At 38.3% G+C, this 14,018-nt stretch overlaps 1 protein-coding gene across 3 annotated transcripts in view; it reads left to right on the top strand.

Annotated features, from left to right (window-relative positions):
- Positions 1-14,018, top strand: part of STK32A (serine/threonine kinase 32A) — a 133,483-nt gene that overhangs the window by 58,510 nt on the left and 60,955 nt on the right. For all 3 annotated transcript variants that reach the window (XM_045492998.1, XM_045493008.1, XM_045492989.1), the window contains exon 5: positions 8,355-8,528. In XM_045492998.1, coding sequence (XP_045348954.1) covers positions 8,355-8,528 — 174 coding nt within the window. The remainder of the gene's footprint in view (positions 1-8,354; positions 8,529-14,018) is intronic.

A 14,018-nucleotide genomic window follows, 5' to 3' on the forward strand; every position in this document is an offset into this window, starting at 1 on the left:
TGGTTCCAGTGTTATCCAAACCATTAATCTTTCTTGACCCCAGCCTGTCATCCATGCTGTGGCATTTCAGTTGCGCACGCGCGCGCACACACACACACACACACACACACACACACAGCAACAACTGGGTATGGTTTCTGTCAACTACTGAAATCAGGCTTGTGTACACTTTGGGCTTTCTGTGTTGTCATGGCAAATGAATGAGGTGAAATAATACTGTTTGGTTTTATTTTTTCCCCTGAATTTCACACTAGATACAATTAGGAAAATTGCTACAGAGCCACAAGAGGAGAAATAGGATGGGCCATTGCTCCAAAGACACATTTTAAAATTCTGATCCATACTTAATGACTGGGACAGTGTACCCTAACCTCCTCTTGACCCATTCCTGATGGAGCTTTTCTCACAAAAGCTAATGCTCTTCCCAAACTGTGAAAAGCCGCTGTGAGTACTCCCTTCAGAGTCTAAAAAAACACAGATTAACTGTTCTATCATTTGGGTGCACAGGACAACATTGGTTCTTAAAAACTCTTTTATGGAGATGGCTGGCCAATGATCACAAACGTCCCACCAGTGGAATCAGACTACCCAAGAGGCATACAAGTTGAATTCTGGAAGTTGACTCGAAGGGCATTTACATTTTTTTTAACGTTTATTTATTATTAAGAGACAGAGAGAGACTGACTGTGAGCATGGGAGGGACAGAGAGAGAGGGAGACACAGAATTGGAAGCAGGTTGGAAGCAGCTGTCAGCATAGACAGCCCCAGCGTGGGTCTCGAACTCACAAACTGAGAGCTCATGACCTGAGCCTAAGTCAGACGCTTAACCGACTGAGCCACCTAGGTGCCCCAAGGCATTTAAATAATTATTCTATTCCCTGGCAGGATTTTATGGTAAGCTTTGGATGCTTTTTGTTTCGTGAACTTCACTGGCTCTTGTTCACACAGTATGTGTGTTAATTGTGTGGATTTGGATGCAATCCTGCCTCCACAATTCCCTAACGTGTGATTCTTGAACAAATATATAACTTCTCTACACCATCATCCTTTTTTCCTGTACTCGCTGTCCTTTTTAAAAGTAACAATTTTATTGAAGTATATTTTACATGTCATAAAATTCACCCATTTCAAGGGAACCATTCAGTGATCTTTAGCAATTTTAGGGAGTAGTACAATAATTGCTATAAATTGATTTCTAAATCTTTTCATCCTCCCAGTAGGATTGCTTGTACCCATTTAGAGTTAATTCCGTGCCCCACCCTGAGCCCCAGGCAGTTACTAATCTGTTCTCTGTATCTATACATTGGCCCATTCTGGCAATTTCATGTAAGTTACATTACAAATAAGTAATCTCTTGTGCCAGGCTCCTTTTCACAAAGCATTATGTTCATGAGGCTCATCCGTGTTATAGAATGTGCTAGTGGCTCATTCCTCGTTAGTGCGGAAATCTATTCCGCTGGATGAATATGCCTCATTTTGTCTGTCCATTCACCAGTTAATGAATAGTTAGCTTTTCTCTAGTTCTTGGCAATTCCAAATAAGGCTGCAACAAATATTTGTGTACAGGTCTTTTCATGGAAATATGTTTTACTTTTCTTGCTTAGATATCTTGGAGTAGAATTGCTAGGTGAAATGGTAGTACTATGTTTAACTTTTTGAGAGACTCACAAACTGCCTTCCAAAGTGATTGCACCATTTACATTTCACCAGAGGTGTATGAGGGTTCCCTTTTCTCTGCATCCTAAACCAACATTTCTTATCATCTCTTATTTATTGTAGCCATTCAGATAGGCATGACATTTGTGATTTTAATTTCCATTTTTCTACTTCCTAATGATATTGACCATCTTTTCATGTGTATTTTCCTTAGTGAAATATCTGTTCATGTCTCTTCCCATTTTTTGATTGGTTTGTCTTATTATTGAGTTGTAATAGTCCTTTGTAAATTCTGGATATAATTCTTTATTGGTTATATATTTTGCAGATCTTTCCTCCTACTCTGTTGCTTGCCTTTTCATTTTCTTAATGGTGTCTTTTGAAGTGCAAAAGTTTTGAACTGTGGTAATGTCTAATTCATCAATTTTTTAATGGATGAATTCATTTAATTTTTTAATTTTTTAATGTCCAAACACCATTTGTTAAACCAACTCTCCTTTCCCAGTACTTTTGCCAAAAATCAATAGACTATGAAACTTTATCTCTCGACTCATAATTCTGTTCCATTGACCTATATGTCTATCCTATGGCAGTACCACACTGTCTTAACAAGTATAGCTTTATAGGACATTTAGAAATTGGAAAGGTAAAGTCTTCTGGATTTTTCCTCTTCAAAATTATCTTGGCTATTCTAGATATTTTGCCGTTCCTTGTAAATTTTAGGAACTGCTTGTCAATTTATGCAAAAAGAAAAAGCTTGTGGCAATTTGATAGGAATTGCCTTGATTCTATAGATCAATTTGGGCATAACTGAAATCTTAGCAATATTTGAGTCTTTCAGTCCATGAACATGGAGTATTTAGTTATTTAGAACTCTTTAATTTTCCTAAGCAAAGTCTTGTACAAAATTTCCTAAATTTATTCCAAAGCATTTTATTGTTTTTGAAACTTTTGTGAATGCAGCTGTACTTAATTTCATTTTCATACTGTTTATTGCTTATTTACAAAAATATAATTGATTTTTGCATATCAATCTAGTACTCTGCAACCTTACATATTTTATTTTTTCTAATAGTTTTTCACGGTTTCCTTATGATTTTCTATGCAGAATCATGTTGTATGTGATTAAAAGTAGTTTTGTTTCCTCCTTTCTGATATGGATGTCTTTTACTGATTTTTTATTATTATTATTTATTATTATTATTATTATTATTTTCTTTTAGCTAGTTACACTGGGTAGAATTTCCAGTACTACACTAAATAGAAGTGACAGCAGATGATTTTGCTTTCCCTCTGATGCTAGAGGTAAAGCATTCAGTCTTTCCCAATAAGTATCATGGTCACTGTAGGTTTTATCACAGATGCCCTATATCAGATTAAGGAAGCTCTCTTTTATTTCAAGTTCATTAAAAGTTTTTATCATGAATCAGTGTTGTATCTTGTGAAATGCTTTTCCTGTATTTATTGGGATGATATGTTTTGTCCTTTATTTTATTAATATGTTGTATTATATTAATTGATTTCCAGGTGTTAATCTCATTTGGCCATGGTGTAGAATTTTTTTAGTATGTTGATGGATTTGGTTTGCTATTTTTTTTTTTTTTTGAGGATTAAACGTGACTCCTTAGGATCAATAAAAATGGGGAAATGATACTATTTACCTCATATGTTTGTAGTAACAATTAAATGTATTAACACACAAAGTACCTAACATGGTATCAGACACATAGTAAAAGTTCAGTTAACGGGAACCATGTTGCTTAGACCATTGGCAGTAAATGTCTTCATATAATTGCCTCTTATAAAATAAGAGGAAACAGCTGCATAAAATTAATCTGCTTCATACCAGAGCTATATTTGATATTCATGGATGGAAAGAGAAAGGTAATTAAAATAAGAGCTAACAGTTACCCATTACAAGCTATCTTCCAGGCACTGTTTTAAGTACTTAATATATATTAACTCGCTTAATCTTCCCGATATCCCTATGAGGTATGTACCATTATACATGGGGATGGTGAGGGCTTTTCTAACTTGTTCCAGTTATAAAGACATTAAGAGGAAGACCTGGGATTTGGACACAAGCAGTCTCAGGGCCATGTCCTTTACTACTATGTTATGTGCCATGGTTTATGCTAATTACTTTACAAATATCATATCTAATATACTCTTTGCCACATGGTACGTAAAATTACTACCAATGTGCAGATATCTTCTCTGAGTTTGTTTCGTTTAACAGATTTGCTCCAAATTCACATGTGATATGTAAGCCCAACCGTAATGACATATTTTCTAACTGTATTTTGGATTTTTAATTAATTCTTCCTTTGATGAATAAATCGCTATCTTTTTTTCTCCAAAACCTGAGAACTTTTAGAAGTGATAACTAATGTCAGGAATTCACTTCCATTGCTTTTCTAGATAATGCTAGCAGAACTGACCCTTGCTCAGGTAGAGTCTGAATAGGGATTTGGCCTTAAGCAGCAGGTTTTCCTAGGGTCACATGTTTCAAACTTTTTTTTACTGCAACCCCTAGAAAGAAATATATTTTTCATTACAACCCAGTAAATATACCCAGAGAGACGCACATTATATTCACAAAAACAAAAGTTTCATAGACAATGTTTAGTAGTCCATGTTAACAACATTTTTTTCCTATGCTTTACAGTCTACTTTATTTCTTCAAAAAAAGGGCTTGTTAGAACCCACAGAACTGATTTCACAACCCATTAATGGGTTATAAGCCACAATTTGAAAAACACTGCATTGGAAATATTTTAGATCTCTTCCAATGCTCAGATTCCAGTTTACCTCAAGATGGCTTCCATGAGACACCTTTAGGCATATGAGTGACTTCTTTGAACTTAATTGGTAACCATGCTAATTTCTAAAAATAGAACCTAGGGAATGTATATCAGACACACCCAAAACTTGTGTTTTAACCTTATCTCCTTCCTTTCTTCAGTTCATTTATTAACTTGTTATTTTTCTCTACAACTATTTATAGAGGGTACATTTCAGGCAGTGTCCAGGTACTAAGGAGTCAAGGATGAGTAAAAGCAGGACTGCATCCTGATGGCATTGTGGGAATGAAGACATTCAATTCAAAAGCATACAAGAAAATATTTTCAAATTATGCTAAATTCTGTGAACAAGAATATGGTATTGTATATAACAGGAGGACCTGATTAAATATAGAGTGTCAGAAATGTCTCTGCAAGAAGTGTCACTTGGGCTGAGGGTGAAAGATGAAGAGAAAAGAACCAGGCCACTGACAACATCATGAAGATAGGCGCGAGCCACACAACATCACAGTCTTCTAAGGCTAAAGAGAGAATGAACTAGTAGGGGAGGAATGGAAGAGAAAGATCTAAAGAGAAGTATGAAAAAGTAAACAGAGACAGACATGCAGGATCCTACAGACCATGGAAAGAGGTGAAAGGGCTTTATGAGGCGGGATGATGCAAGACTCATGACATAAAAATAGAACTAGGGTGTAGAGAATGGATTGGGGAGGTCCAAGGTTGTACAGAGAGACCTAGGAAGAGCTATTGTAGTTGTCTGGGTCAAACATGATGGAACAGGGCTGACTAGGTGGTAGTCTTCTGCTACATACCTCTTATCCCAGTGAGTGCCCTGCAGTGCATTTCACATTCATTGGGACCAGACTTAATAATTTTGGAGCTGTCGGCTAAGAAATGAAAGTCATAAAAATGCAACAGCGAGTCTCTGTGATAAATGGGCAAGGCATAAGAAAGCTCTCACTCTTTTATTAATAAATACCAGACTACGATATGAACTTGCATATTCTAGTTATCACCAAACTGTATCATGCCCACCTATTTTCCTGGATATGGTTCTGGAAAATCAAATACTTATCTTCCCTTTCTCTGAGAGTTTTTAAGATCTGTCTGAAGGGCTTCAGATCTCATATGCTGCAGGAGAAACATGATTTTTAAAAAATTTTTTTTTAACATTTTTATTCTTGAGAGAGAGAGAGAGAGCGCGCACGCGCGAGTGGGAGAGAGGCAGAGAGGGAAGGAGACACAGAATCCGAAGCAGGCTCCAGGCTCTGAGCTGTCAGCACAGAGCCCGACGCGGGGCTTGAACTCACAAACTGTGAGATCATGACCTGAGCCGAAGTCGGAGGCTTAACTGACTGAGCCACCCAGGCGCCCCGAGAAAGATGATTTTTAACAGCCAAACTGACTCCATGATTAAATAAATTTATATTCATACTGGACAAAGGAAGCATGTTGCCTCTTGCCTGGGCTTCTTCTTTCTTTGATTAATAATCCCTTGCACAGTAGAACACTGTTGCTAACTCGCCATGCCTGGCACCTTTATCAGTCTGTTCTTGAAATAAAAATAACTCAAGTCTCTGTAAAAGCAGTTTGTTCATCAGGGCAAATTTAATAATATCATCGCCCCTACTTAGAGTTAAGCAGAGTGATGGGAGAGGAGTCCTTAGGTATGTCGCTCGGTTTCTCACCTCCACCTGCGTCCCATGGGGAGCCGAACAGTCAACAGCTGACCTGTGTGCTAGCCTGTCCATATAGGCTGTTTCCCTTGGCATCTAGTTATGTTTATGGCTAGTGCTCTCTTCTCCTTTTTTTGATACCCAGGCCTCGCCCATCTTACCACCCCTACCCCACTTGCCTCCTAACCCAACAGACTTGCTCATATCCCATGAGGGATCATCATTTCTGTTTCATTAACTGAGAGCAGCCCAAGGTGCAACAGGTCCCAGGCACGATTAGATGTTAATTAGCACATCGTTACTTACTGGAAGACCTATAAAACACAACAAATACAATGTGTAGTAGTGCAGTGGGAAGCAGTGTGAACCAGATGGCAGGGATCCAGGCATCTTTTCTGGTGCTCATTAAACCTACAGCAGGGATGACCAGACGTCATGACACTGAGGTAAACAATATCATTTCCAAAAGACAATATGAAAAAGTATTCGTTGTCAGATTTTTACAAAGCACTTGCTGTGTTTCTGTCTAAACTCCCTCCCCAAGGGCTTAATTTCTGTCATCTTCCTTGTGAATCAGTCTTTGGTGGTAAACAAAATTTTGTTCATTGGACCAGTAAGCATGAGGGACTTTTAGTCTCCATTAGAATTGTTACTGCCTCAGATTAATGCTTCACTGAGTTTCTCTTGTTTCTTTTCCTTGCACGTTCCCTCCTTCTTTAGCACAATGATCATTATGTTATGAAGAATAAAAAATACTAAGTACGGTTCTTCAAGTGATTGATATTCTACATTTCTTTCCTAAGCAAAGAATTTGTCACTAGGAATTAGTCCGCATCCCTGGGCACTGCTAGCAGGCACTTCTTTGATTCAAATAAAACTTGGAAATGTGATCTCAGTGACATTATGTCAAAAGAAACATGTCAAAACAGTGCTGATACAGAGAGTTTTATTGTGCCTAGAAACCATGTCTGTGCTTTGAAGGAAACAAAACAAATCATAGCAGCAGGAACACATTTTTACAAGAGGCTCTTTGCAAACAGCAGAGGCCGGTTCCCCTCTCCTGTGTCTCATTTCCTCTTTCGAACTCTCCACCCCATGCTCTTTCAAGTGTGAAGTCCATGCCTGATTCTATGTCCTGCTTAAAACTCTTCAATGTCATCCTGACGCCTACAGCCTCATTTACAGGCACCTGTCATGGGATCTGCCCGGTGTGTTCCTCTCTAGGCTCAAGCTGCCCCATCATACCTGCTGTTAAAGGAAACCCAAACTATTTTCTTTTCCCCACTCACACTATTTCCTTCCCATGCCTGTGCTTAATATGGGCTATTTTTCTCTGTCAAATTTTACTTTTGGACCCGGAGAACTCTTCACCTCTACCATGTATTATTAGGTGTTTGACATTGTGCAAATTACTGGGCCTTGATTTCCTCATCTGTAAAATAGGAGCTTAGGACCAACATTTTGGGGACCATTTTGGGGGTGCCACTTGTAGAAGCATTTTGGGGGTGCCACTTGTAGAAGGCTTCAGCACCTGCCCCAGGGAAGTGACTTAATGGAGACATCAGTGGCACTGGCTTTATTTTGTGGTTATTACTGTCACCATCCTTCAAAATGTGACTCAGGTCTTACTTCTGCTGAGAAGCTTTCCCTTACCTCCCCACCCCAAAGACTGAGTGAATTACTTCCTTGTACCATGCATTTACTTTTTTATTGCCCTTTTATATCTTTTTTCTTATCATTAATGTGGTACATGATTTGTTATAATGTTGCTGGGTAATGAAGTTGATCGTGTGGAAAAATGGGAATGAGAATGGTTCCAGGACACCTTGTAATTCATATTTTATGGACCTACTGCAAGAGTGTGGTTAGGATCTGATTGTTACCGGTAAGTGGATGAGTGGAGTTTTCTTTACTTCCTGGGCTTTATAGCTTTGTAAGCTAATAGTTACTGAGTGCTTACTATATGTCAGGCAGGAGACATTAAATGTTATATTTGTTCCTTACTATGATCAATGTGGTAGATATTGTTATTATTCCCCTTTTTACATGTGGAAACTGAAGGTCTAGGGTCACAGAGCTAGTGATAGACCATCTGCTCCCAGAGCTTGATCTCTTCGGTCAAGAACACTCTGTTCTGACCTATGAGGTGTGATTTGCCTCTGGGCCTCTTTAGCGTGTAAATGTATTCGATACACTTTCATTTCTAATTCTATTCCAGGTACTCCTTCCAAGATGAGGAGGACATGTTCATGGTAGTGGACCTCCTGCTGGGCGGGGACCTGCGTTATCACCTGCAGCAGAATGTCCGCTTCCAGGAAGACACCGTGAAGCTCTTCATCTGTGAGCTGGCCATGGCCCTGGACTACCTGCAGAGCCAGCGCATCATCCACAGGTCAGTTGGGTCCAAGGGGACAGCCTTGAATGTACTGAATGTGCAGGAGAGAATGCACAACCTGGTGCGTCAACAAAGTCCTTGTTGAACATGACAGGTAACCCTCACTGAACTCCTGTAACAGTCGCTTGAGGTAGGTTTATTGTCCCCATTTTGAAGGTTAAAAAAAAAATGAGCACATTGAGCTTAATTCACTCAAGGTCACAGTTAGTAAATAATAATACCAGAATCAATGAATATTGGCATTAGACAAAAGGTGACATATAGGGATGTATCTCCTTCATTTGGGGAATCTGTGCTAAGTGAAAACAAGCAAATAACACAAGTTGCTATAAACTCAAACAGACAATGGACAGAAAAGGGTAATGCTTTATATTTGTAAAGATATTGGTAACTTGGTTTATTCGTTTCAAGTTTTTATTTTAATTCTACTTAGTTAACATATAGTGTAATATTGGTCTCAGGAATAGAATTTAGTGATGTAAAGACATTGGTAGTTTTCATGATGATTTCTTATATAGTATCTTACTTGATCTCTATAATAACTTGTGATAAGTGATCAGAGCAGTTGGACCACATTCAATATGAGAAAACCATGATGTAGAGATATTAAGTTGTCATCTGGTTTATATATGAGAATTTTTTATTAAGTTTTTAATTTTAATTCCTAGTTAACATACAGTGGTATATTAGCTTCAGGTGTACAGTATAGTGATTCAAGGCTTCCATACATTACTCCATGTTCATCATCGTAAATGCACTCCTTAATCCCCTTTACCTATTTCACCCATCCCCCCCCACACACACACACTTCCCCTCAGATAACCGTCAGTTGGTTCTCTATAGTTAAGGGTCTCTTTCTTGGTTTGTCTGTCTGTCTGTCCCTCTCTCTCTCCCTCCCTCCCTTTTTTCCCCTTTGTTTGTTGTTTTGTTTCTTAAATTCCACATACAAGAGAGATCATATGGTATTTGTCTTTCTCTGACTGACTTATTTCACTTAGCATTATACTATCTACCTCCATCCATTTCACAGTACTAGAAGTCCTAGCCACAGCAATCAGACAACAAAAAGAAATAAAAGGAATCCAAATTGGTAAGGAAGAAGTAAAACTTTCACTATTTGAAGATGACATGATACTATATATGTAAAACCCTAAAGACTCTACCAAAAAAACTAATAGAACTGATAAATTAATTCAGTCAAGTCGCAGGATACAAAATCAATGTACAGAAATCTGTTGCATTTTATACACCAATAATGAAGAATCAGAAAGTGAGATTAAGAAAATAATCCCATTTACAAATACAAACAAAAACAATACAACAGGACAATAAAATATCTAGAAATAATCCAAGAGGTGAAAGACCTGTACTCTGAAAACTATAAAACATTGATGAAAGAAATTTAAGATTACACAAAGAAACGGAAAGACATTCTACGCTCATGGGTTGGAAGAAAAATATTGTTAAAATGTCTATGCTACCCAAAGCAATCTACACATTATGTGCAATCCCTATCAAAATACCAACAGCATTTTTCACAGAGCTACAACAAACAGTCCTAAAATTTGTATGGAACCAAATAGCCAAGAGACCCTGAATAACCAAAGCAATCTTGAAAAAAGGGGAAAAAAACTTGAACTAACACAATTCCAGACTTCAAGTTCGAATAGAAAGCTGTAATAATCAAAACAGTATGGTACTGGCATAAAAATAGACACGAAGATCACTGGAACTGAATGGAAAACCCAGCAATAAACCCACAATTATATCATCAATTATTTATGAGAATTTTGAACCTAAACACAATCAATGCAACTTCAATTTATAGATGACTTAGTATATGCCAGACACTACTGGGTACTGTCATGTATTATCTTATTAAATTCTGAGAACTCAGGGAAGATAACCAAATTTCATCACAGTATCTCCACTATACAGATGAGAAAACTGTGGCTCAAAGATTTGCCAAGGACACACCAGTGACAAATGGCACTGCCAGGATTTAAACCTCGGTCTCTGAACCCCAAGTCAGAGCTCTGTCTGCTCTAACAACTTGCATTAATTACACATGTGATGTGTACACACATCAGACACACATTAATACACACATGTGTTAAGTACACATTATTAAGTGAAAAATCAACACGTTACCGCCACTGTCTTATTTCTAATCTCTGGTGAATTTGCTAAGTTTTTAAGTAGGATTATGTCTTTACAATTTAGCAGAACTTTGGCTAGATAAAATATTGGCCAACCACTAAGTTGACGTTTATCTAAAATTTATCTGGATTAGTGCAGAGCCTGGGGATTAAGATGTATCATCATAATTTATACATTGTCTATGCAGGCACTATGGAACAGTCTGTGTGTGTGTGTGTGTGTGTGTGTGTGTGTGTGTGTGTGTGTGTGGCTTTGGCCCTGTATACTTAGACAGCCATTGTTTAATTTCCTGTCTTTCTGAGGACCTATTTGTGCTGGAAATGGGCTCTTCAGGCAACAGATAAACACAAAGCAGGCCAGTTAATCATGTAGGATCTTGGAAGTAAATGAACACACCTGGTGTTTTGTCAGTAACTGGGAACCCTGTTCATAAGCAGACTTTCTCCCATACTGACTTTCTGGTCCCTCAGTTCTTTCGGAGGAGAAATTTTTCATATTTGTAGTCTAAAGTGTCCCTCGCAGAGAATTTATGCTCATTCAGAACTGGGTGAGCAGACCCAGAATTTCCAACTCACAATCTGCTGGGGTGCTGACATTCTAGATCTCAGGAAGGAGACAGGTACTATGGGAGCCAGCATGGCTATGAGCACCTTTTAACTTTTTTCTTCCCCTGTTTGAATCTGGGTTCTGTGCCTTCTTTCTCTGGGCTTCATTTTCTGTCATCACAAGTCAAGATTCTTGGAGCATTTTTGCCCTATGCTTAAAAAAGTGTTCCAAAAGAAATCCAGGAGAAAAACAAACCAGAAATGTCAAAATTATGTGTAATCCCAAACATTGCTATTTTTCACTTCTCTCCCTTGCTCTTTATTGCTCCCATCATCATTTTACTACTTAAATAGAAACCAAGAATTAACTTTCTGCCTTTTGCCCTTTACACACACACACACACACACACACACACACACACACACACACAATTATTCCTTCATGCCTGTCCTGAGAAGAGCCTCTTAGTACTGAAGTGTCCCCTCACCATGGTAAACGAATGCAAGGCAAACACAGGGACATTTTGAGCACTATATTAAAATGACATCCTCTTAGGGGCAGAAAATAATCCAGGTGTATTTCCATTGCCTGTAAGGCTCCACCCCACCTCCCATGTGTTATATTTTATAGGTACCCGTAGCATTTTGTACCTCTCCTGAGGAGCTGTGACATTTTTTTATGTATAATTAATGAATATCTGCGGCTCTACTACACTGTAAACTTCATGAGCTAGGCCATGTGTGTTTTGCTTTTCATTGTATAACCAGCATGCAGCAAAAATAGAAGGGAATGAACACTGCCAAGACCATACAAATGACTGACTAAAAGCCAGGTTTGTGAATAACAAAGACAAAATTAAAATACAAGGTATTAAAGCCAAAAATTTCAGACCTACCTTAGTCGTCACATGGGGTATCCATATCATTTGTCATCCAAACCAGGGTACTCCTGAGAATAAAAGGAGTCATTATTAATAATTATGCTTGAGCAACAGGCAAAATCCATAAATGTTCTGGGAAAAAATTAGGACATACATCAACATCATTAAGGCTTTTCAAGACAGTAGTGACCAAATAAACATGTTAATTATGAGAGTGCTCTAATAACCGTGGTTTCTGCCTCCAGAGTACCAAATATCAAGTTGAAATGTTGTCAAGTGGCTTGAAAAACATTTGTCTGTAACAATGAAAGACCGAGAAACAGTGTTCCTTTGTCTAAGGCGTTAAAAGGATCATAACGATGGCACTCTGAGGCAAGGGCTCATGGGGCAGAGTTAAAAGCGTGAAAGCAACATAGAAGAAGAGAAGGCTTGTGAGCGCTTCAATTCTCTTTTTAAAATCTCCCTTTAAAAGAATCCATAAAATTTACACTGGATTTGATGGAATCTAAGATCACAAGGCAAAACATCTTTCAGCTACTTAGAAAATTGTTTATAAGACCCATCCTGAATTCCGAGTTATTACAGTGTGGATGAAGGAAACAATATCAATGAAATTCAGTAGATTCCTAAGACAAGGAAACCCCATCTGCATATATAAAATATGTGACTTCCTAATTTCAGACTAGAACCATCATTTTGTTTCTGGACATGGTAGATGATTAGAATTCTCCACAGCAGTCAGCAACTATGTGTGGAAGAGTAGCAGTGGGCTGCCATTTACTTAGGGGTTCCTGGGGACCAGGTGGTCTGCAGAACACATGTTGTGAATTATTTTCCTTCATCTGCTCACAACCAGGAGGCTGAGGATGTCATTGTCCCCATTTTACAGCCAAGGAGACTGTGGTTTAGGAAGACAGACGAAGTAACTTGCCCAAAGTCATATGGCTAGCAAGTGTAGGTAGGCATCATTGAAGGAAATGCAGAGGTCTTAACCATTCTCCATACTGCTGATGGTAAGCATGATTGTGGCTCTGAGGAGAGCATGGTACAAGGTGAGGCATGGCCGCTGCCTTTAAGTCTACACTCTGGCTGCATGGGCCAAGATGGGACACAGGGAACCAAATGACAAGAGAACAGCATACAACTAGAAGCTAAAATGTGTGAGAAAGACTGAAGTACTTCAGACGAGATGATGTTTTGGGTTACAAAACAATGTTTGTTTGTTTAAATAAACATTTATTTTTGAGAGAGAGAGAGAAAGAGACAGAGCACGAGTGCATGAGAGGGGGAGGGGCAGAGAGAGGGGGACAGAGGATCTGAAGCAGGCTCTGCATTGACAGCTGAGAGCCCCACACGGGGCTCAAACTCACAAACCACGAGATTATGACCTGAGCTGAAGCTGGATGCTCAACCAACCTAGCCACTGGGGCGCCCTCAAAACAATATTTTTTGAGAGTTCAGAGGATTTTAAAGGGATTTTAATGACCAAAGCAGAAAGAAGAGTCCAGTCCACATAAGTGGAACTGTACTGTGCTGAATAAAAGCACTCTTATCTCCCTGATTTACATAACATGGTCTCTGTTTTTAATTTTTTCTTCATGTTGACTTTACTGCCAGCAATGTCTAGTTTATTTTTTTTAATACCATTAATCCTGTTTCTTTCATAAATTCCCAGAGAGACATAAAGGGGGTTTTGTTGTATTTTGTGGATTTTTTTAAATCCACAGACAATTTTTTGTAGTTTCCTAAGTATGTATAATATTTAGCTACTTGTCCTCAATTTTAGAAACTTTCTTTTCTGCAGTTGTTGCGAAAGACACCTATTGCACAATAACCATTAATTTTGAATTGAGTAATTAGATAATTTTCTTATTAGCAAGAAGTCAAACATTTTCCATGAG

This window comes from Leopardus geoffroyi, chromosome A1 (assembly GCF_018350155.1).
Source record: "Leopardus geoffroyi isolate Oge1 chromosome A1, O.geoffroyi_Oge1_pat1.0, whole genome shotgun sequence".
In the NCBI taxonomy this organism is placed as follows: Eukaryota; Metazoa; Chordata; class Mammalia; order Carnivora; family Felidae; genus Leopardus; species Leopardus geoffroyi.